The sequence below is a fragment of the Mustela nivalis genome (genome assembly GCF_964662115.1).
Source record: "Mustela nivalis genome assembly, chromosome: 17".
Taxonomy (NCBI): Eukaryota; Metazoa; Chordata; class Mammalia; order Carnivora; family Mustelidae; genus Mustela; species Mustela nivalis.
In genome coordinates, this window is record NC_139036.1 from 27020952 (window position 1) to 27042030 (window position 21079).

Genomic DNA, 21079 nt, shown 5'->3' on the forward strand with positions numbered 1-21079 from the left:
CTATTGTCTTATAATTACTAGGCATGTAAACTACATCGTACAATTCAGTCCATTCTTTGGAGCATTTGTTTTCTGACTTTATAATAGGTATTTGATGATATATCAACATATATACTTGCTTTTTTATACTTGGGCTATTTTAAAGGTTAAAAGGCTATTTTAAAAGGTTAAAATTGAGCAGTAAATAAGTGTTGACAGGGGTGTCTGGGTGGCTCAGTTGGTTGAGTGTCCGCCTTTGGTTTGGGTCATTATCCCAGGGTTTGGGATCAAGCCCTGCCTCAGGCTTCCTGCTCAGCAGGAGGCCTGCTTCTCCCTCTCCTTCTGCTTGCTCTTCCTCCTGCTTGTGCTCTAATAAATAAAATCTTAAAAAAAAAAATTAAGAAGTTGACAATTCCGTGATCACACTGAGATGTTTAAATTTTATTATAGAAGTCATACAATAAAAAAATACAGAATGGTTTGTGATATAAAATGGAGAGTGAATCTCCTCCTCCCCACCACCCTCTAATCTTTCAGTGTCACGACTACAGTTTCTTTAAAATTACATGGTGTTAAGATACACTATAACAGTAAGCATCACTACTATTATGGAGGATTGAAACTCAATGCTATAATATGTTTAACACTGGGTTGCCAAAAGCCCATTTTCTTCACATTTAATATTCTCCCTCATTAAAGTAATATTTTTGTAACACAGGTACTTTGTACCCACATTGGTCACCAAAATTTTATAGTCTTATCTTGCAAGTGTAACACATATATAATTAAACAGTTGGTAAACATATAGAGATTGAGCACAATTAAGGCCCACAAGGTACTGCTGTGTAATGTATCTACTAACAGGTTGATCAAACCAGTAGTTATATTTGACAGCAAGAAAAAAATTAACTGGTTTCTGTTCATAGCTGTGATTAAACAAAGACTGGGTTCCTTTCTTTCAGCTTCAGAGACTAGAGATTCTGAATGCTTTTTATTTGTGGCAGATAACTGGATTGGTTTCCAAGAACATGGTACTATAGCCCCTTTAATTAGAAATTTGGCAAAACTCAAAATTATATCACACAGTAATAAACTACTAAGAAGTATCAGGCTAGAAGCAATTATCCAAATACAAAAGGCCAAATTGGCCATTCTCCGAGATACTACTTCTACATTTACCTGAACTATGTAAAGAGATATGAAGAGGCTAATAGCTGTCAGCAGAATGTGGTATGTTCCTTTTACCCAGTCTTTGACATGTGATCTTTTTTTAAGCATATATGACCCTGTTTGCACACCAGCCATATGAATTGCCACATATCCCAAAGTAGAGATTATTCCTTCTCGGTTGGCATTTAATAAACCAGTCCTTGTGCCACTGCCATCAGTGCCATACAAAATTAACCTTTTCAGTGGGGTAAAGTCAAGGGCTAGCTGGTATAACACAATAATGCTAATGGCCATAATCCAGGATTTATTTAGAGGAAAAATACTTAAAAGCAGTGATGTTAACAGTTTCACAACTATTAAGGTAAAAAAAAAGTTCCAGTGAACTCCATACTCAGTTAAATGTTCTTGATAGCCTATGGATTTTATAATGACTAATCGTCCTACTCCTAGGAAGACTAGTGGCCAAACAGAGTACAATGACTTTGTAAGATAATAAAATCTGGACCCGTCAGTATATTTTCTCCTAACCTCTGGACAAACCATTGCAGTCCCAAAAATAAAACCTCCTACTCCAAAATCCATTGCTCCTGTCCCATAGAGCTCAGTTTTGGCAAATCTTCTGGGAAAAAGTGGGAAGTCCACAGCCAAAATGGCAATAGCAGTAAATGCACTGTTAATTACACGGAAACAAGAGATGGCTGGAACGTATTCTGATTCTAGACCAATTTTCAAGAATTTTTCAAGTATTTTCTGGACAGGCATTCTGGCAAAGCAAGTTCTCCTGCAGTATATTTGATAGAATAGCCCTGTCCCAAGGATAATTACAGCAAAGTGCTCAAGGAGGACAAATGAAGACAAAATGGTCAAAGTGGCCACCAGGGGAACTATTAGGAAAACAAAGTCAGTGAAGAATCTAGTTCTCCAGGTATGTGAAGAGCACAAGTGCTGTGAGAGAATGATCAGAAGCCCTCTGCACAGGATACAGAATGCAGGTAAGCATAGGCCCTGGGTGACTTCAAGCACACTGGTTCCATTGTGGTTACTGACAAAAGCTTCCTTCATCTGCTTTTGAGACATTTTTTCTTCTTCCTGTGAAAATATGAGCAAAGGGATGCATTGGAAAAGTTCTTCTGGAATAGGCATATATATGTACAGGACTTGATTTTACTCTTTATAAAGATTTATTAGCACGTACGTGTGTGCAGGTAGGAGCAGAGGGAGAGAGAAACTTAAGCACACTCCTCACTAAGCTCAGAGTCCGGACAGGAGGCTCGACTTCAAGATCTTGATATCATGACCTGGGATGAAACCAAGAGTCTGGTCCTTAAAATGCCTGCCCCACCCAGGGGCCTGATTTTGCTTTTATTCCTAGATTTCACAGCAGAACTTTAGGCCTAATGATTTCAAATCAGGGCAGGAACTAGAATTTGTGATTCCTCTTCCAAGGATTGTGGGAAGAAGCCTAACACCTCAGGATAAGAATGTCAGGGCACCTCAGTGGCACATTCGGTTACGCATCCGACTCTTGGTTTCAATTCATGTCCTGCTGAGATTGAGCCCCACCACTGGCTCTGTGCTCAACCCAGAGTCTGAAATTCTCTCTCCCTCTCCAACCAGTGCTCTCACTCTCTCAAGTAAATAAATACATCTTTAAAAAAAAGAAAAAAAAAAAAAAAAAAGGAGGGGCCCCTGGGTAGCTTAGTTGGTTAAGCGTCTGCCTTGGGCTCAGGTCAGGATCCCAAGGTCCTGGGATCCAGCTCTGCCTGGGGCTCTCTGCTCAGCAGGGAGTCTGCTTCTCCCTCTGTGCTCTCTATCTCACTCTCTCTCAGGTAAATAAATAAAATCTTGGGGCACATGGGTGGCTCAGTGGGTTAAAGCCTCTCTGCCTTTGGCTCAGGTCATGATCCCAGGGTCCTTGTCATCAAGCTCTCTGCTCAGCGGGGAGCCTGCTTCCTCTTCTCTGCCTGCCTCTCTGCCTACTTGTGATCTCTGTCAAATAAATAAAATCTTCAAAATAAATAAAATCTTTTAAAAAGGGTAGGAATGTCATACCAATAGTATGAAATTACTGGTTAATGAGCTGTAGCTATCCTCTATATAAGGCAGACTCTCAAAGAAAGTTACTTTGGGATATAAATCCTGAAAATGGAATCAGAGAAATGAATTTTTATTACAAACATATAATATGCTATTAAAATTTTGTAATGCAAACAAAACTAATGACTTCAAGTCAAATCAGAAGAGGACAGGGAGAAAGAAGTTACTTAAGTACACGCTGGAGTTGGAGACCTTGGTTTGTGTGTACAGCCTCTCTGAACCCATTGCCTCCAGTACAAAATACTAGTCCTCCAGTTACATCCTGAGCCCCGGGCTGCTCCCTACCTCATTCACAGTCATGCTTTCAGGTTAGGGTGGAGATGGGTAAAGTGGATGCTAATCCTCGGGAAGGGGCGAACGTCCAGGAAAGGCCTGGATGTAGAGCACACGCTAGTATTCGTGGTTTCAAAGAGATGTAAAACACCTCTCTCATATTTCAAAGTCTTTAAAGGGGCACACAGAAAGAACACGTTTGTTGACTAAACCAGAACCATGTAGAACAAATGGATGCATGCGTGCCTGACGGCCTGTCTGAGCCAGCAATAATTTCACAGGATAACAAACCGATCAGAATCGTCTGGCTTTTAGAAATAAAGGAGTCTTTGTCCTGACGGACACGCGCCACGGCCGCGCCGTCCCTTACACCTCACGTGCCTTCGATGTTCCGGCGCCCTGGCGGCCGGCGGTCTACTTGGCCCGGGTTGCTCGACTCCCACCGCAGCCGCAGAGCCATGCAAGAGCAACCCGCTTCCGCCTCCCGAGCCGCGCTTCCGGCCGACGTAGGGCAGCCTGCGCTTCCGGGCCGGCGGATTCCGCGCACGCGCGCGCCCCTGCCAGGACCCGAGCTCGTTTCCCAAACGCTTAAGCTCCGCGCGCCAATTCTTGCCTGTGGTGGGCTTGCCGCGCCCAGGTCAGAGGAGCCCGAAGCAGGCGTGTCACGCGCTCCACCGCCGCCCCTCGAACCTCACGACGATTCTCTCAGAGTGGTGGGGTCAGGGGGCCCGGCTCAGTGTTCCACCACGGCGTCCTCTACCGAAGGATCCCAGGCCCTGTGAGACCCTGGAGGCCCTGCCTCCCGCGCCTCTCCCACGGGAATACGGGAGACCAGCGTCTCAACCCCATCTTACCCCAGGTTCTCGAAATACTTTGCCCCAGCTGAGCCCCTAGTTCCGACCCCGGCATCCAGAGAGGGCCACGTGCGCCCGGAGCCCAGTGCGCGCCCCGCCCCGGGGGAGGAGCCGGCTGGCTCCAGGCCACTGGGCCCGAGCGGCGGCCGGCCGGTGCGCTCTGGCTGTCCCGGCTTCCTCTCCTCCCCGGCTCGCTCCCGCCCTCTCCTCTTCCCTCCCCTCCCCGGGCTCTTCCCGCCGTCTCTCCCAGCCTGCTTTTCCAGTCGCGCCTGGCGAGGGCCGCGCACTCGGCGGCTCGGGCCGTGGGACTGGTGAGTGTCACCCCCAGCCCAGGTTCGAAGCGCTTCGCGAGCCCGAAAGGGCGAGGAGGCCGGTTTGCCCCCGGAGCGCTGAGGAACGGGGGGCATTTTCCTCTCCTTTTTCCAAAGCGCCTTTGCCTACCCTTTCTCATTTTCCTTTTTGACTGTCTCGTATTTCAGCTCTTGGCCCTTGCCTAGAAAGAGAACCTTTCAGGGTCCCCATTCCACCTCTCCACCTTGGTGGCAGGCGGCGATCCGGGGTCGGGAAAAGGTTTCAGCTGGGAGGCTGAGTCCCGTCTCCTGCCCTTATTGTCTCACTCCTTGGGACCGGGGAAGGGGCTGCTGGCCCGGATAAGCGTCAGGGCAGCCGCGCCCTTGGCTGGGGTCACATCCACCTTCCTGGGAAGGACACACTCTCCCCGTACCAGGTGCTTCCGGAGCGGCATCCCAGCCCTAGTCCCGGCGGGCACCTCGTCCAAAGAGGGAGTCCTGGTTCCCGCTGGGAACCCGGGGGCGGGTCCAGCTGGGTTCCCGGGACCCTTACCCAGCTCTTCTCGCTTGCCCTCCCACTGTCCTCCAAGCCGGGGACGAACTAGCTGGGGAGGAGGAGCTAGTGATCAGGTTGCCTCTTGCCCTGACTCGGAGTTTCATCTGCATGTTACCGTCTCCTTTCTGTCCACAGTGGTCACACCCTTTCCAGAAATTCTTGGCTGGTAACCGCGAAGCTGGGAGAACTGGAGAAAACCGCTCTAATCTGACTTGACTCTGGCTGGGTACGGAGGCTGCATCATCATAACCAACATCTGCAAAGCGTTCTCTGAGGTACTAGCCCAATTGATCCTTACCTCAGTATTCTGAGGTGTAGGTATTAGTATTCCTTTTTGCAAACAAGTAAACGGAATAAGGCTTAGAGAGCTCTTGTGATCTGTCTTGGAGGAGTTGCGGGCTCTGATTTCTAACTCCACTACCTATTATGCTCCCCCTAATCCTCTCTTTTAAAATGAGCTTCAAGTTGAGGGAGCTTTGTTCTCCTTGACTCTCGGGTTGCCCTCTCCATGGCTGTCCCTTATGTGGTCATGTCCCCATATGGTCAATGTCCAAGGTGAATATGCCCAACACATTCCTGATGCTCTTCTCTGTCCTTTTTCCAGCTTGTATGAAGTCCCTATCCCTGAAGTCTTTCACATGCTAGATATATTCAGAGCCTCAAAGAAGTCTCTGCTAGTGTCAGTCCATTACAGACACCCCTCATCCTCATCCTTCCTTGCCAGGGAGGTGTAATGCCTGGGAAATTCTAAGTCTTAGGGTCTCTTAACAGATTTTCAGAGATTGGCCTTGGTATAGCCTCACAATACCCCCTTCTCAGATTTTCCTCCTCTGAAATCTTTGCATTTTTAAAGTTGACACTGGACTGTTCTACCTGACTAGTGTCCCCAGATGGATTATCCATCCTCTGTAGTCCTTACTAGTAATAACGATATTTCCCCTCTGACTGAATATTCAGATTTATACTCCATGACATCATTGACCTTCACAACTACTCCTTGTGAGGTAGATTTTACTATCTCCATTTTCAAGATGAAGGATGAAGGTGGTCCAGGAAGGTGATCAGTGGCTTTCCTGTGAATGGGCTGCTTTCCTAGAGCATCAAGAATTAACTTCAGCCTCCCTGGTCTATCAATTACTCGCTATACAAAAATAGGATCTTTCTGTTTACTGGAGAGGGTAGGGCATGAGACTTCTCTGTCTCCCAGTGTCTCCATCCTCCACAGCATTGATTCAGAACATATGCAGCCCCACCCCAAACCTCTCTAGTAAAACTGGCCCTGAAGAGCCTGGGGAGCCCCTGGAGGCTCTCATAAAAGTTTCCCCTGTTCCCTAATTGTCAAGGGATAGGACAGACTTTCCCTCTCTGCCCAGGCTCGCCTTGATTCTTGTTTTGATTCCCCTTGCTTGGTGGGAGGAGCATGAGTGAGTCACCCTGAAGAAACCCTCACTTGTGTTTGGCCCTTGTCTTCTCTCTCATGTCATAGGCTCTGAGGTGACTCATCTCAGATTCCTCCAGAACTGAGCCTTTTGCTGGACCTATGTTCCAACTTGTGCCTCCATGACCAGGTGGATAGCACTCCTCGTGCCTGTGACCCAGAACCCTGGCTGACCACACTGAGGCAGGATGCTCCAGCAGGTAAAATGTCACCCTTAGGTAACCTAGGCCCTGAAGCATCTAAGGCACTTCCCACCTGTCAGTTAGGTGGCTGGATGACGTTTCTACTTACCCTGACCTGAAAGGAAGGGAAAGATCCCTTAAAGGTCATTCTTCTTCTCACTCTTCACCCAGTCACTCCAGTGCCTTTCACCTGTCATTGAGAGGCTTTTCTTGATACCTGATTTGAATCTCTCTTACTGTGGTCTTTAGCCCTTTTTTTCTGAGATGAGTAAGATGGGACGGTAAGATGGGATGGGGAGGGGACTCCTTGGAGTACTTTGGTGACTTCACAAACCTGAACCAGGGAAGGAGTCCTGAGAGATGTCCCTGCCAGCCTGAACTGTTGAGGTACAGTGAAGGTCTGAGGCTTCCAAGAGGAGGTATTCTTTGAAGCTGAACCTTAAAGAATATGTAGGAATTAGCTAGGTGGAGAAGGGAAGTAAGCAGTCCAAGCAGAGGTGTCAGTGCAAAATGTGGGTGAAGATACCTGCATGGAAATATAGGAGTCTGATGAATGGATCATAAAGTGCATGGTGAGAGGTTGCTATTGTGGCCCTTACGCCAGGCCTCTGCCTCTCTAAAAATTCTACTCTGGCCCCAGGCCTTCAGGAGTCCAAATCACCCATCTCCTATCCGTATCATCCTTCTCATGCAGCTCTCACTCCAAAGAGAATGCCAGTAGATAGATATTTGCTGCATTTTTATTTACAAAATGTGGCCAGGCACTGGGCTGAGGCAGATGTTTAAGGTGATACCTGCTCTCCAGGAGCTCACAGTCTGGTGGAGTCCTAGGCAGGTAAGTGCCTGAGACTTACTAGGATAACCAGGTGGAAAGCCATCCAGCCTCAAGGGAGCCCTGGTAGACACTACTGCTTGATCATCTTCCAGACTTTTGTCTTATGAAATGAACTTGAGACTGGGGAGAAGCTGGCAGGACAATTGTCTGCTCTGGGCTTTTTTTGTGTTTAACTTTTTTTTTTTTTTCTTATTAAAAAAGCAGTAATGTTCATCATAACCATACTGGCAGCTGCTCTGTGTTGAGCCCCACCTAAGTAGTAGGTACTAGTCTAAGCATTTTATGTGAATAATTTTGTTTAGTCCTCAGGTAGGTTACAGTGTTACATGTACAGAGCTACTATATCCCCATTTTGGAGATACAGGTCAGAGAGGTTATGTGACTTTTTCAAGGTCACATTCACCATAAGCAATGTGGAAAATATAAGCAACAAGAACATTAAAATTACCTGTAAGTATACTACCCAGAGATAACATTTTAGAAAATATCCTTTTTTCCCCTAAGTATATATTTTTTAAATGTTTGAAGCTATCATACTTTTTTGTAACCTGCTTTATTCCTTTATAAGGATATACTATAAATTGTCCACCATTAGGACATGTGGGCTGTTTTCAATTTTTTTACCATTATAGATAGCTCAATATATACTGAATATTCCTATGGCCTTTACATAGCATCATTTTCTAAAAGAATTCCGGGCTAAAGAGGTATGTGCTTTTCAGGCCTTGATATATCATTGCCTAATTAAAGAAGAGCTGTTTTTAAAAGAATAATAATAGCTAACTTTGGGTGCATATACCAGGTACCTTCTCTAAATCCTTGATGTGCTTATTAGGGTCTGACGTAGGTGCTATCAGCATTCCCATTTTATAGATGAGAAAAACTGAAGCATAGAGAGTTTTAAGTAATTTACATAACATGATGCAACTAGTAAGTGGTAAAATCAGAATTCAAATCCAGAAAATCTAGCTTTAAGGTCTAGGCTTTTGACTATTATACTCAGCTGCCTAACTAGTTGGATCAGAGCTGATCTTAAAATATGGCTTGGCTTGTGATTTCCCCCCCTCCATCCCCAGAGTAGAGTGATTTTCATGGTTCCAGCCATGGTCTGACCTCAGCATTTATCCTAGAGGCCAAGAGCCTACCTTGTGAATTATGGTAGGCCTACATTCAGAGAACAGGCAACATCTTTGGAAAGAAACTTGTTGCTGGGCCTCTCAAATAACACTTACCACCTTGGGAACTTTGAACTTTTCGGGTTCACTAATCTCATTGAAACCTACACAGTCGTATTATGGACTCCCTTCTCCAAAAGCAGATTTCAGCCAGGTACTACTGTCTTCTATTCCCCATCCCATGTTCACTGCAGTCTCCAGAGAGATAAGAGGAAAAATGAGAAATATGGAAAGAAGAAACACGTGGAAAGTGTTGGCATCAAGGATCGTACAGGCGAAAGAGAAACAGCCTTTTCCCCTTGGTGCCTATTCTTAACCTCATCCAATTTCCAAGTCAGGCTCCCTGTCAAGTGGACCAGGGCAGAGGAAGTTAACTAAATAGCCAGGCTAAATTTAAGCCCAGAGAGCCAGGTGATGAAGGCATGGGGCTACGTCACAGCTGGTTTTTTATCACATGCTAAATGTTCTCTTTCAAAAAACGCCCAAACCATGGTTTTTTTCCTGGGGGAGGGATGGTTTGTGATCCCCTACAGCAGTCCCCTACCTTGGTCCTCACCCCTACCAGGCCCAGTAAGACTGGTGGCTGGCCAGCCTGGAAGCTGGCACTCATTCAAAGGAGAGGGGATAGCATTTTTTCATTTACTGAGTACACACTGTGTGCCAGGCACTAAGTGCTTTGGGTGTCTCTTTATTTTTCTGTCCAGTAGCTCTGCAAACTGGTTTTATTTTCCTTTATTTACAAATAAAGAAGCTGTGGCTCAGAGAAGTTAAGTAACTTAACCAGGCTCACAGTCTTAGTATGTGGCAGAACTGAACATACTGAACATATGTGGCAGAATCTAACCAGATTATGTTAGTAGAAGCCTGTTCTCTTTCTTCAGGCCCTCACCCCTGTATTACTGCCAGCTGGTCTCAGTCCCAGCTTTCATGGCCCTCTTCTCATGGCTTCTCAGGTTAATGGTCACAGTTCAGGCTCTGGTGCCCAAGGTGGGGAGTCACTCAGAGAAGACCTGCAGGAGTTCCTGAGCGGGGAAGCCCCGCTGCACCAGCTAGATGACCTCACCAAGGTGAATCCTGTGACACTGGAGACAGGTATGGGCCTCCCTCTCCTCAACAATGCCTTCTCCAAAACAGCCCTTGGTGCTTGCCTGGCTCAGTTGGTGGAGCGTGCCACTCTTGATCTTGGGCCTGTGTGTTTGAGCCTCGTGTTGGGTGTAGAAATTACTTAAAAATAAAATCTTAAAAAAGGTGCCGTCTCCAAGAGCGTGGAGATGATGTGGGTAGTCCGCACAGCTTTCCCTGGTCAAACCAAGGCAGGCAGGACCTCGAGCTAGATAGGCTGCTCCAGACCTCTGCCTGGCAGCTGCACACAGACTCCCCAGGGCAGACTTTGCTCCAGATTTGGGGCTCATCTTAATTAGATCTTGTACCTATTCATCAGGGAGCTGCTGGGATCTAAAGGCACTTGGCTAATTGCTAGTAGCACTGTTAGGCCAGTGTTTGTGTGGGCAGTTGTGTCTATATTTGAGCCAGACTTTGCTAAAAGTGCCTCTGCCTCAGTCTTGAGGTGTTTGCAGGCTCGGTACGCAGCAGACACATTCTACACCAATGCTGGCTGCACCCTGGTCGCTCTGAACCCTTTCAAGCCCGTCCCTCAGCTCTACTCACCAGCACTGATGAGAGAGTACCATGCTGCTCCGCAGCCCCAGGTAAGACTCAGCCACATCCTGGGCCTCAGGGCTCCGCCATATCCCCTAGGCCTCCTTGCAGCTTCCCCATCATCATCCATCTATTCACCAGCCATGCGGTCATTCAGAGTTTGCTGGTGCCACAGCCCTGCCCACCAAGGGATTGAAGAATTCTGGATACAGGACAGGTGCAAAATGAGATATAAATAAATATTTGTTTAACTGAGTTTGGAACCTAAAATAAAAAGATAGAATAATGGATTTTTTTTTCTTGTTTGTGACGTTATTAATAGGGACGGATTTATGAAGGTATATTTGTGTATTTAATGAACCTTTTTGAGGGGGGAGAATAAATAAGGAAGGCCCTAGAAAATTCAGCACTTGTTCCTCTCCTCCAAGAGGAATGAGAGGAATAAATTCTGGTGGGGTTGGAGTTGGAGCAGGCAGCAAATAAACTAGCTGGTGTTTAAGTGCATGATGTCCTCAGAGAGAGGGAAGAGCAAACTTGCTGGCAGGAAGGTTACTGTCAAGGAGAGAGACAGCAGATGAGATGGGAAGATGAGACAATCCAGGGCTGCTGGCGAAGGGTCTGAAGCAGCACAGCAGGTGGAATATATCCATGGTGCTGCTCCCCCAGGAGTGGAGGGACTGACTGGAGCCTGCCATGGGGATAATTACTCTGGAAGCTGGGGGAGTCAAGTTCAGAAAGGTCAAACAAGATATAGGGAGAACAGGGATGCCTGGGTGGCTCAGTGGGTTAAAGCCTCTGCCTTCGGCTCAGGTCATGATCCCAGGGTCCTGGGATCGAGCCCCACATCGGGCTCTCTGCTCATTGGAGAGCCTGCTTCCTCTCTCTCTGCCTGCCTCTCTGCCTACTTGTGATCTCTGTCTGTCAAACAAATAAATAAATTCTTCAAAAAAAAAAAAAAAAAAGATATAGGGAGAACAGTTGGAGGCTTTTAACAGTCCAGGGAAGAGGAGGCTGGGGCAGAGGCAGGTGCAGAGAGGGAAGGCTCTGTCATTATCCACAGCAGTGCCTTCTCTCCAGGAATCTGTGGATAGATGATGATTGCTGGGTGGGCCATGCCGGGCTGGCTAGGCATTGTGCAGATGGCCTGGCCCCCCAGAAGCTCATGCATGGTTAAGTGTCTGAGTCTTCCCTGAGAGCCCATATCTCACTGAGAGCCTCTTCAAAAGCAAAAGCCATGTCATAGTTTCCTGTTTCCCCAGTGCCCAGTTTAATGCCTAGCACATTGAGGATAATTAGTATTTGTAAATGGAAAGAAGAATAGTGGCCTTGAAATTCAAGTCACATGGTTACAATTACTTGCTGAGTGGCTTGGGAAGGTTATTTAACACCTCCAAACCTCAGATTTCTCGTCCATAAAATAGGATTAGCTATCCAACTAATGGATAGATTTTTTAGGCAGTAACTTATAGGAAAGTTCTTTGCATGCTGCAGAGTACAGTAACACAAAATAATAAGCAGCAGAATAAGAATAAGACATAAGGTAAGATAAAATGGGAGGACAAAGTGTTAAGGTTATAAACTGGTAAAGGCCAGCACTGCTTTCATACTAAGAGAAGGTGAGTGGATACAGCCATCATAGGGGTCCCACAGTTGGGTCTAACACTGTTATATCCAAGGGATTTTTCTAGAGGAAACCTGGCGCTGCTGTTGGCAGCCTCCCCTCTCAGCCGTCATTGATCAACCACTCCTTGGAGACAGGCGTTCCCTTATGTGGCCTCTCACCCCTTGATGTTTTAGAAACTGAAGCCCCACATCTTCACTGTGGGTGAACAGACCTACAGGAACGTCAAGAGCCTGATTGAGCCAGTCAACCAATCTATCATTGTCAGCGGAGAGAGTGGTGCTGGAAAGGTAGGAGGGCCTCTTTCTTACCCTGTCAACTTTTTGACTGGTGGGGTGGGCAGAGAAGAAGGAGGTCATTCCTTGTGGAGTCGTTTGCTGCCTAGTCATTCCCAGATAGGCTGGCTAAAGCAGGGACTCAGCGTGCAGTGGTAAGCTAAGGCAGGAAGTCAAGACACAGCGTTTTAGTCCAGGCTCTTCCACATAACACTGGGTGAGATACTTTTTCTCTCAGTCTTCATTTTTCTCCTCAAAGGTCTCTGTGCTGACACCACTGGAAACAAAAGTCAGCTGTTGGGGATTCCAGAATATGGTTAAGAGGTTCTGCAAACCTCAGTTCTTTGATTTGTAACATGACAGGGATAGGAGGACCAACTTGAAAATCATGGGACTCCTACGAGAGTTAAATGGATCAGTGCACGTAGGCACTTGGTGGCACACTTAGCACGTGGCAGCACTCTAGAAGTACCTGGGGTTACTGGTGGGAAAAGGTTTAACGGAGTAGTCCACCCACCACATGGGTTGGCCATGATGGCAAGGACTGTGCATTGGGCCAGCTGTACGGAAGGACAGAATCATTTGATGCAGTCTTGTGGCTCCAGGTTCCCAAACCACAACAGGTGAGACAGAATGCTACACGGGGCTGGTTCAGGAGTTGCACAGCTGGTCAGAGGAGGCCACCAGGCCAGACCTCGTCACCTTCTTGCCAAGGCTCACCCAGCCACCCCACCCTTTCCACAACGCTTTTACCATCACAAGGGATTTTTTTAGACCATAAACTGCCTCTGCCTATACTTAACATGTGAGAGAATTGCTGAGCACTGAGCACCTGCCAGCTTCTAGGCCGTGGGCTAGCCACTAAAGAATGGCAGGGGACGGGACGCCTGGGTGGCTCAGTTGGTTAAGCAGCTGCCTTCGGCTCAGGTCATGATCCCAGCATCCTGGGATCGAGTCCCGCATCGGGCTCCTTGCTCGGCAGGGAGCCTGCTTCTCCCTCTGCCTCTGCCTGCCATTCTGTCCGCCTGTACTCGCTCTCTCTCCCTCTCTCTCTGACAAATAAATAAATAAAATCTTTAAAAAAAAAAAGAATGGCAGGGGAAGGAACAAAGATGAAAAATGCAACATACGGCTTCCAGGGAGGCTCTTAGTCCACTGGGAAAGACAAGGAAACAGGTGAAAATAGTAAGCTGCAGGGATGACAGCTTGGACTTGGGTGTAGAGAAGATCTTCAAGAGCTCTTTCAAAGTGGCCAGTGCAGTGGCTCATACCAGGCCCCTAGAGAAGCCCATCATCCTCCAGAATTGCTCTGGGGAGCAGAGGTGGACCTGGCCTGAAACCCATGCCACCGGAGCTCAGTAACTTTATTGAGCAGTCGCTATGGTCTTTTGCTGGGTCTATATATATATATTTTTTAAGCTCTTTTTTTTTTTTTTAAGATTTTACTTATTTTATTTGACACAGAGAGAGATCACAAGTAGGCAGAGAGGCAGGCAGAGACAGAGGGAGAAGCAGGCTCCTTGCTGAGCAGAGGGCCCGATGCGGGGCTCGATCCCAGGACACTGAGATCATGACCTGAGCCGAAGGCAGCGGCTTAATCCACTGAGCCACCCAGGCGTCCCTTTAAGCTCATTTTTAATAAGTAGTAGCATAACTACATAGTTCAAAAGCAATACCGCAAGGCTTACAAAGAAAAACAGTAGGGGCACCTGCTTTCCCCCTCTCTCTGCCTGTTGCTCTGCCTACTTGTGATCTCTCTCTCTGTCAAATAAATAAATTAAGAAACAAAAAACAAACAAACAAAAAAAACAGCAGCCCTACCCATATCTACAAAGACTGTCGCTCTCTTCCAGAGGCAACAACTTTCACATCTTCTAGCATTTTATTTGGGCATTTGCGTCAGTATTTCTTTTTTTTTTTTTTTTTTTTAAGATTTTATTTATTTATTTGACACAGAGAGAGATCACAAGTAGGCAGAGAGGCAGGCAGAGAGAGAGGGGGAAGTGGGCTCCCCACTGAGCAGAGAGCCTGATGCGTGGCTCCATCCCAGGACCCTGAGATCATGACCTGAGCCAAAGGCAGAGGGTTAACTCACTGAGCCACCCAGGCACCCCGCATCCATATTTCTAAACAACATCCTTTTATTAAGTTTTCAGTTTTTTACCTTATCGTTCATTTTCAGTTATGATAAAGATTTAGCCCTATTTCTCTGCCCCCAGATACATAAATGTCACAATTTCTAGTTAATATGCAGTATTACAGCCATGTATATATTGCTCATAGCAAAGCAGTATAATAAGCTGTCCTTTCTTATATAATTTTACTTGCCCTCTACTTCATAATCGCCCTGTTTTTTCACTTGTTTAGTTTTTGTATACCTATTATTAAGTTACTACTAAACCTATCACCAAAGCTGCATGACACCTGTCCACTGGCCAGAACATCAGATCCTTTTTTTTTCTTGGTGATGTTCTTCCCAGAGCTCCCAGATCTCTGGCTCCCACCTAGACTGGTGGCTGTCAGTGGGTATTGCCACACAGTTACTACTTAGGAGCTTCTCTGCCTCACTCCGGGATCCCCCAATTGCCCTTTGTCCTATGACAAACCCCTGCCCCCAGAAAACCTGTTGCTGGAGCCTGTGGCTTCAGTTTCTTAACGGCCTTGTTTTTATGGAACATGTTCTTTAGTAGCTTTTTGGAAAGGGTACATGTGGGCAGATTTTTGAGTTGTTGCACCTCTGAAAATGTTTATTTTGCCTCAAATTTTATATGTTGGCTGGATTTTATAATTCCAGGTTGGAGACCATTTTCTTTCCAAATTTATAAGGTTTTTTCCTTCTCTGTTCTTTGAGTGTTGTGACTGAGAGTCCCAATCCATAATGGTGATTAGTGTTTTGGTTTGTTTGTGTTTTTGTTTTTGTTTTTCCAAAAGCTTTTACAGTCTTAATTTTTATTCATAGGTAGTAAAACTCACAGTGCTATGTCTTGGTATGGTTGTTTTGTTTTGTTTTGTTTCATTTGCTATGCTGGATATTTTGTGTGGATTTTTTTAACCTGTTCTTTTGTTGGGGGAAATTTGTATTACAGCTAACAATTTAATAATTTCCTCCCTTCTGTTCTCTCTTTTGGGATCTCCTGTTAGAAAGAAGTTTGATTAATTATCTAATACTCTTATTTTTCTTACTTGTTCTTCTGTCTCTTAATATTTTGTTTTACCTTCTGGGAGATATTCTCTACCTTCCAATTTTTTGGATTTTTGTTAAAAAAAAAAGGTTAATTCTGAGAGTTCTCTCTTATTCTCTCAATATTATTCCCTACTGCCCCACCATCCTGGTCTTATTTCACATATCAGTATTTTTTTTTTAAGATTTTATTTATTTATTTGACAGAGATTACAAGTAGGCAGAGAGGCAGGCAGAGAGAGAGAGGGGAAGCAGGCTCCCTGCCGAGCAGAGAACTGGATGCGGAGCTCGATCCCATGACCCTGAGACCATGACCTGAGCCAAAGGCAGAGGCTTAACCCACTGAGCCACTCAAGCGCCCCAAGTATTTTTTTTTTTTTTTTTAATTTATTTGACACAGAGAGAAAGATCGCAGGTAGGCAGAGAGGCAGGCAGAGGGGGGCCTGGGAAACAGGCTCCATGCTGAGCAGAGAGCCCGATGCAGGGTTCGATCCCAGGACCCTGAGATCATGACCTGAGCCGAAGGCAGAGGCTTAACCCTCTGAGCCACCCAGGTACCCCTCAGTATCTTATTTTTGAGGATACTTCATGATTTTGTCTTCTGCTCCTTGCATTGACTTTGTTTCCTTCTAGTTCCTTTTCCTTCATTTGTTGTGATATTTGTCATTTGTATAAAAGAGGTTTATCAAATAGTTGATGATCACTGTTCATATTTAAGTTTCTGTTCATATTTAAGAATAAGGCTTTAAATGCTTCATTAAGCAACTGATTAGAATCTTCATGTTTATAGATAGGATTGTCAACCAGGGAGCCTTACTGTAGGTAGCTTTTGAAACCTGTGGGACCCTGAATGTCCACAACTTTTCTCATAAGCTTGTCGGGCTCCAGAAAAGATTCTTTAACAGAGATATGGAAACTAGAAAGAGTTAAATGAAAACGATAAAAAATAAAAGTATAATGAATAATTGTTTCATGCTTATCAACAGACCAGACTTGCAGATGAATACATCCGTAAATTTGAGAGTAAATCGATAGAAATAATTCAAATTGAGAAACAGAGAGAAGCACATCTGAGAGCTGTGGTACCGTAGCCCACGGGCTACCATAGTTGTTCTTGGTGCACCAGGAGAAAGAGAGCACATGGATCAGAGGCTCTACCTTACACAATGAACAAAAGATGAAAAGCACAGATCCAAGAAGTTCAGAAAGCAAAAGCAGATGAATACAAAGAAAACAAATTGCTGGAAACCAAACATAAGGAGCAAACTTTTAGGGGAACCAGCAAAAAAAAAATATTATGGAAAGAGGAACAAAAATAAGAGTGACAATGGGCATCTTTCAAAAACTGCAAACCCAGGGATGCCTGGGTGGCACAGTCAGTTGAGCATCTGACTCTTGGTTCCAGTACAGGTCATGATGTCAGGGTGGTGGGATCAAGCCCTGCGTGGTGGGATCAAGCCCTGCTCCACACTCAGCAAAGAATCTGCTTCAGATTCTATGTCCTTCCCTCTGCCCATCCTGCTCATGCTCTATCTCACTCTCTTGCTCAAAAAATAAGTCAGCCAATCTTTAAAACAAAAACAAACAAATAAGCAAAAAAACCTGCAGGCCCAAAGGTAGTAGCAACATCTTTAAAGTGCAGAAAGAAAAAAGTGCTGAAAGAAAATACCTGTTGGGGAACCTGGCTGGCTCAGTTAGTAAAACATGTAACTCTTGATCTCAGGGTTATGAGTTTGAGCCCCACATTGGGCATATAGAGATTACTTAATAAATAAGAAAGTTGGGGGTTGAGGTTTGTTTCATTTTTTGTTTGTTTGTTTAAGAAAAAAATATCTGTCAACCTAGAATTCTGTTATGAGGAAAAATACCAAAATATCTTTAAAAATGTAAAACAAGGGATGCCTGGCTGGCTAGTCAGTGGAGCATACAACTCTTGATCTCAGAGTTGTGAGTTCAAGCCCCACACTGAGCTTTGCTTTAAAATATTTTACTTTAAAATTACTTTAAAAAATTTGTTTTTTAATTTTTAAAAAATGGAAATGAGGGGCACCTGGGTGGCTCAGTGGGTTAAAGCCTCTGCTTTCGGCTCAGGTCATGGTCACAGGGTCCTGGGATCGAGCCCCGCAATAAATAAATAAATAAAATCTTTAAAAAAAAAATGGAAATGAAATAAAGACGTTCAGACAAAAGTTGAAGGAATTCATTGCCAGTAGGCCTATACTATAAGGAATATTAAAGTTCTTTAGGCCAAAGGAATATGAAACCATGTGAATATTGGGATTGATACAAAGGAGTAAAGAGCATTGGGGATGTGGTCAGTTTTAGCTGTGAGCCCTCAGAGACACTGAGTAGCCTGCCCAGGTCAAGGTGGGTTGTCCCTTCTCCCAGCTTCCTTCATTTCTTAAAGGTGTCCTCTGGAACTAGGAGCAGCAGAAGTGAAAAACCCCCCACTTCACAGATGGGAGAATTGCCTTGCCCAAGGACACAGTTGAATTCAGCATTCCCCCATTTGGTCAGCATTGTGCCTGGAGAAGAGGGCTCTGGTGGGCCCCATATCATGAGGTACAGTAGGAGGGAATGTGGACATGGCTCCCACAGGGTGGTTTCTGCCACAGACATGGACGTCCCGCTGCCTGATGAAGTTCTACGCTGTGGTGGCTGCCTCACCCACATCCCAAGAGAGCCACAAGATTGCAGAGAGGATTGAACAGCGAATCTTGAACTCCAACCCTGTCATGGAAGCTTTTGGTGAGCTTGGTGTCCTCTGCATAGTACCTTGATTCTGTTTCCCCTGGGATTTGCCACTTCCCAAGGAGAGGAGTAGTGCTTTCAGTCCATCTGTGGGAGTTGGAGGATGAGAGTATCACTCACTGCCTTGGACCCGCAACCTCCCAGGGTGCCCTTGGGCTCCTTCCATTAGAATCACCCCCTCCTCTGGCCTAGGCCGATGTAACAGAGTGCCAGAGAGGACCTTGTGGCTCACCTTGTTCAAATCCTGTTCTTACATATGGTTTCCTGAGGGTTCAGAGAAGGGGACTTGTCTAAGAATGCTCTTCAGTGAGTGTCCATGTTGTGACTCAAGCCTAGGTGCGTCTGGCTGGGCCCACAGCTGTCCCGAGGCAGAGCGGATATAAGTCTGTTGTACCTAGATGTTGTCTAACTCAGTAGTGACAGCTTGTTGGTTTTGGCCCTTTCCCTTCAAAGAATACAGTCCCTGACCAGCTAGGCTTGCTCATTCCAGTTCGTTGCCAAGAAGAAGCTCTAACCCTCCTGAAACACGTTTGCTGAAGCCCAAGTGCCCATTCCCTAGTCCTGTCCCCTGTGACATGGAAACCCATAAAGGGGCTTTTGGGTGACTTGAGGATAGGGACGTGCCCTTATCCCGGCCCACAAGAACCCGGTCACACTGGGGGAGTGGTATGAACCTAGGTGTGATCTGTAGGGAATGCCTGCACCCTGAGGAATAACAACAGCAGTCGCTTTGGGAAGTTCATCCAGCTCCAGCTAAACAGGTAATGGCTGCTGCCACTCTGGCTGAGGGGAGGACGGGGATGGGGAGTCTGAAAGTGGCTAGGGCTGCTTCCAGCCTGGGCTGCTCCTCTGGGCAGAACCCTGCCCCTTCTGGCATGTAATGTTTGTGGAATAAATGAACCTGAGGGTGATCTTTGAACCTGGAGAATTCTAGCTACTCCAGCCTCTAAAAGACACGGAGGCAGTGTGCTTATCATGGCCTATGAATTCCTCCTGGCTTCTACCCTGGTTCAGGGGCTTCCAGTTAAACCACCACCTCTCTGGATTGCACCCCTGAGCTTGAAGCAGGGGTTTCTGTTCCTGCCTTGACTTGGGACAAAATGGTATATAGAGGCCTTGGCCCTGTCCACCTGAGCCGGTCACAGGGGAATGTTCTAGACCACCCATGGACCTGCCAGGTGGTCCCTAGTGCTCAAGACCCACTTTGACTAGGTGGAAGAGCTTTGGGGGGAGTGGCTATGTTGCATTCTGGCAGACATTAAGTCCTTAATAAATGCCTACCTGGTTGTGCCCAGGGCCCAGCAGATGACCGGAGCTGCAGTCCAGACATACCTCCTGGAGAAAACACGAGTGGCCTGTCAGGCGTCTAGTGAGAGGAACTTCCACATCTTCTACCAGGTTTGTGTCCAGCTGGGCCCACAGCTGCCCAGATGTAGGGTAGAGATGGATCTGAGCTTCCAAGCCCTCTTCTCTGCTCACCAGGCCCCAGGCCTGACACACCGCTTTCAGTGATGCCGCCACTTATTCCTGCAGACTTTCCGTGACTCTTCTGCCCCACACTGGACCTTGGCTCCCAGAATGGTTTTGACCTGGAGATGCATTTGCTTTCTCTATCAGACCAAAAGGTCCTTGACACTGGGACTGGGTCCCCCTCATCAGACCAAGGACTCTTAGAATGGCACCTGTCTCCAGCAGAGTGAGAACTTCCCTAGAGCTACGTCTGATGTGTCTCCCATCAGGCTTGGGGTACCCCAGAGCCTGGATAGGATGTCTCCTGCTCATATGGACCTGGGCTCCCCAGACAGGAGTCGTGCTTTCTTCATCAGATCACAGGCCTCCTCAGCAGGCTGTCTTTGCATCGGGTTGGAGACATTCAGAACTATTGCTGCGACTTTTGTCCCTGGGCCTGTCCTGGGCTCTATGCCTTGGCTCTCTCACCTCTCAGCCTTGTGATACCAAAGCATTTTTCCTCTCGAGGCAACCCCGGGCTTATGCAGGCCTGGCTTCCTCACACCCTCACCTCCACCACCTGCCCACTCCTCCCCACAGATCTGTAAAGGAGCCAGCATGGACGAGAGGCTCCAGTGGCACCTCCCCGAGGGAGCAGCCTTCTTTTGGCTGCCCAACCCAGAGAGGACCTTGGAAGGTAGGGAGAGCCTTGTCCAGCACCCTGGACTGGCCCATCAGTACCCACTCACCCTCTGCACAGGGCCTGCCTTCACCCCTCGATGCCCCTGCTGACCTCTGGTCCTGACCCTGGGCTGTGACTTGGATTCCTTTTCAGAGGATTGTTTCGAGGTGACCAGAGAGGCCATGCTTCATTTGGGCATCGACACCCCTGCTCAGAACAACATCTTTCAGGTTAGAAGAAAAGGCACATCTCTTCTGTTTGGCAGAGGTGGTGGATGGGTAGCCCCTTTCATGGGTCCCTTCTCTGAACTCTGAAGATCTAGGGCTTGAAGCCCCACTGTGCAACCTCTAAGGAGTCAGTTACCCTCTGTGCTACTGAGCCTAGATGGGGTGTCAGGATGGATAGGGCATAGGGGACAATGATTGACTATACAGATGCGGTGGTTAAAACCTAACACAGTGGTTGGGGGCTCAGCGGGGGGAGGGTGAGGTGCCTAGGTCAGTTACTACTGCAGTGATCAGAATATAGAATAGAGAACTAACGCTATCACAGCTTCCTCTAAAGTATTCAGACTTTAACAGACTTTTAAAATCATGTTCATACCTCTTAGTC

At 46.6% G+C, this 21079-nt stretch overlaps 2 protein-coding genes across 13 annotated transcripts in view; one reads left to right on the forward strand and one right to left on the reverse strand.

The window, feature by feature from the left end:
- Positions 1-399: 399 nt before the first annotated feature.
- On the reverse strand, positions 400-5264 carry PIGW (phosphatidylinositol glycan anchor biosynthesis class W). Of its 8 annotated transcripts, none has more exons than XM_082707480.1 (2): positions 5098-5264; positions 400-2238 (listed from the first exon to the last, which is right to left on the reverse strand). In XM_082707480.1, exons 1-2 carry the CDS (start codon positions 5116-5118, stop codon positions 718-720), a joined length of 1542 nt encoding a protein of 513 aa, XP_082563606.1. In that variant the 5' UTR covers positions 5119-5264; the 3' UTR covers positions 400-717. The 8 variants fall into 8 exon arrangements, with proteins under 8 accessions (XP_082563606.1, XP_082563602.1, XP_082563600.1 ...); XM_082707476.1 differs by lacking the exon at positions 5098-5264 and adding an exon at positions 4374-4462; XM_082707474.1 differs by lacking the exon at positions 5098-5264 and adding an exon at positions 4133-4264.
- MYO19 (myosin XIX) overlaps positions 4461-21079 on the forward strand; it is a 32518-nt gene continuing 15899 nt past the window's right edge. Inside the window, exons 1-11 of one of the 5 annotated variants that reach the window (XM_082707464.1) lie at positions 4461-4684; positions 5355-5494; positions 6706-6857; positions 9803-9941; positions 10410-10558; positions 12306-12419; positions 18184-18333; positions 19028-19097; positions 19632-19734; positions 20386-20482; positions 20621-20697. In XM_082707464.1, coding sequence (XP_082563590.1) covers positions 18222-18333; positions 19028-19097; positions 19632-19734; positions 20386-20482; positions 20621-20697 — 459 coding nt within the window. In that variant the 5' untranslated portion in view covers positions 4461-4684; positions 5355-5494; positions 6706-6857; ... (2 more) ...; positions 12306-12419; positions 18184-18221. The remainder of the gene's footprint in view (positions 4685-5354; positions 5495-6705; positions 6858-9802; positions 9942-10409; positions 10559-12305; positions 12420-18183; positions 18334-19027; positions 19098-19631; positions 19735-20385; positions 20483-20620; positions 20698-21079) is intronic. The other 4 variants (XM_082707462.1, XM_082707463.1, XM_082707465.1 and 1 more) reach the window with 4 other exon arrangements.

Bases quoted from the DNA above. Each gene is read 5' to 3' on its own strand.
- PIGW (XM_082707480.1), bottom strand. From the start codon at position 5,118: ATGCCGCTCCGGAAGCACCTG. The intron at 2,239-5,097 runs GTACGGGGAGAG...ATATTTTCACAG, and splicing joins TGCCGCTCCGGAAGCACCTG to GAAGAAGAAAAAATGTCTCA.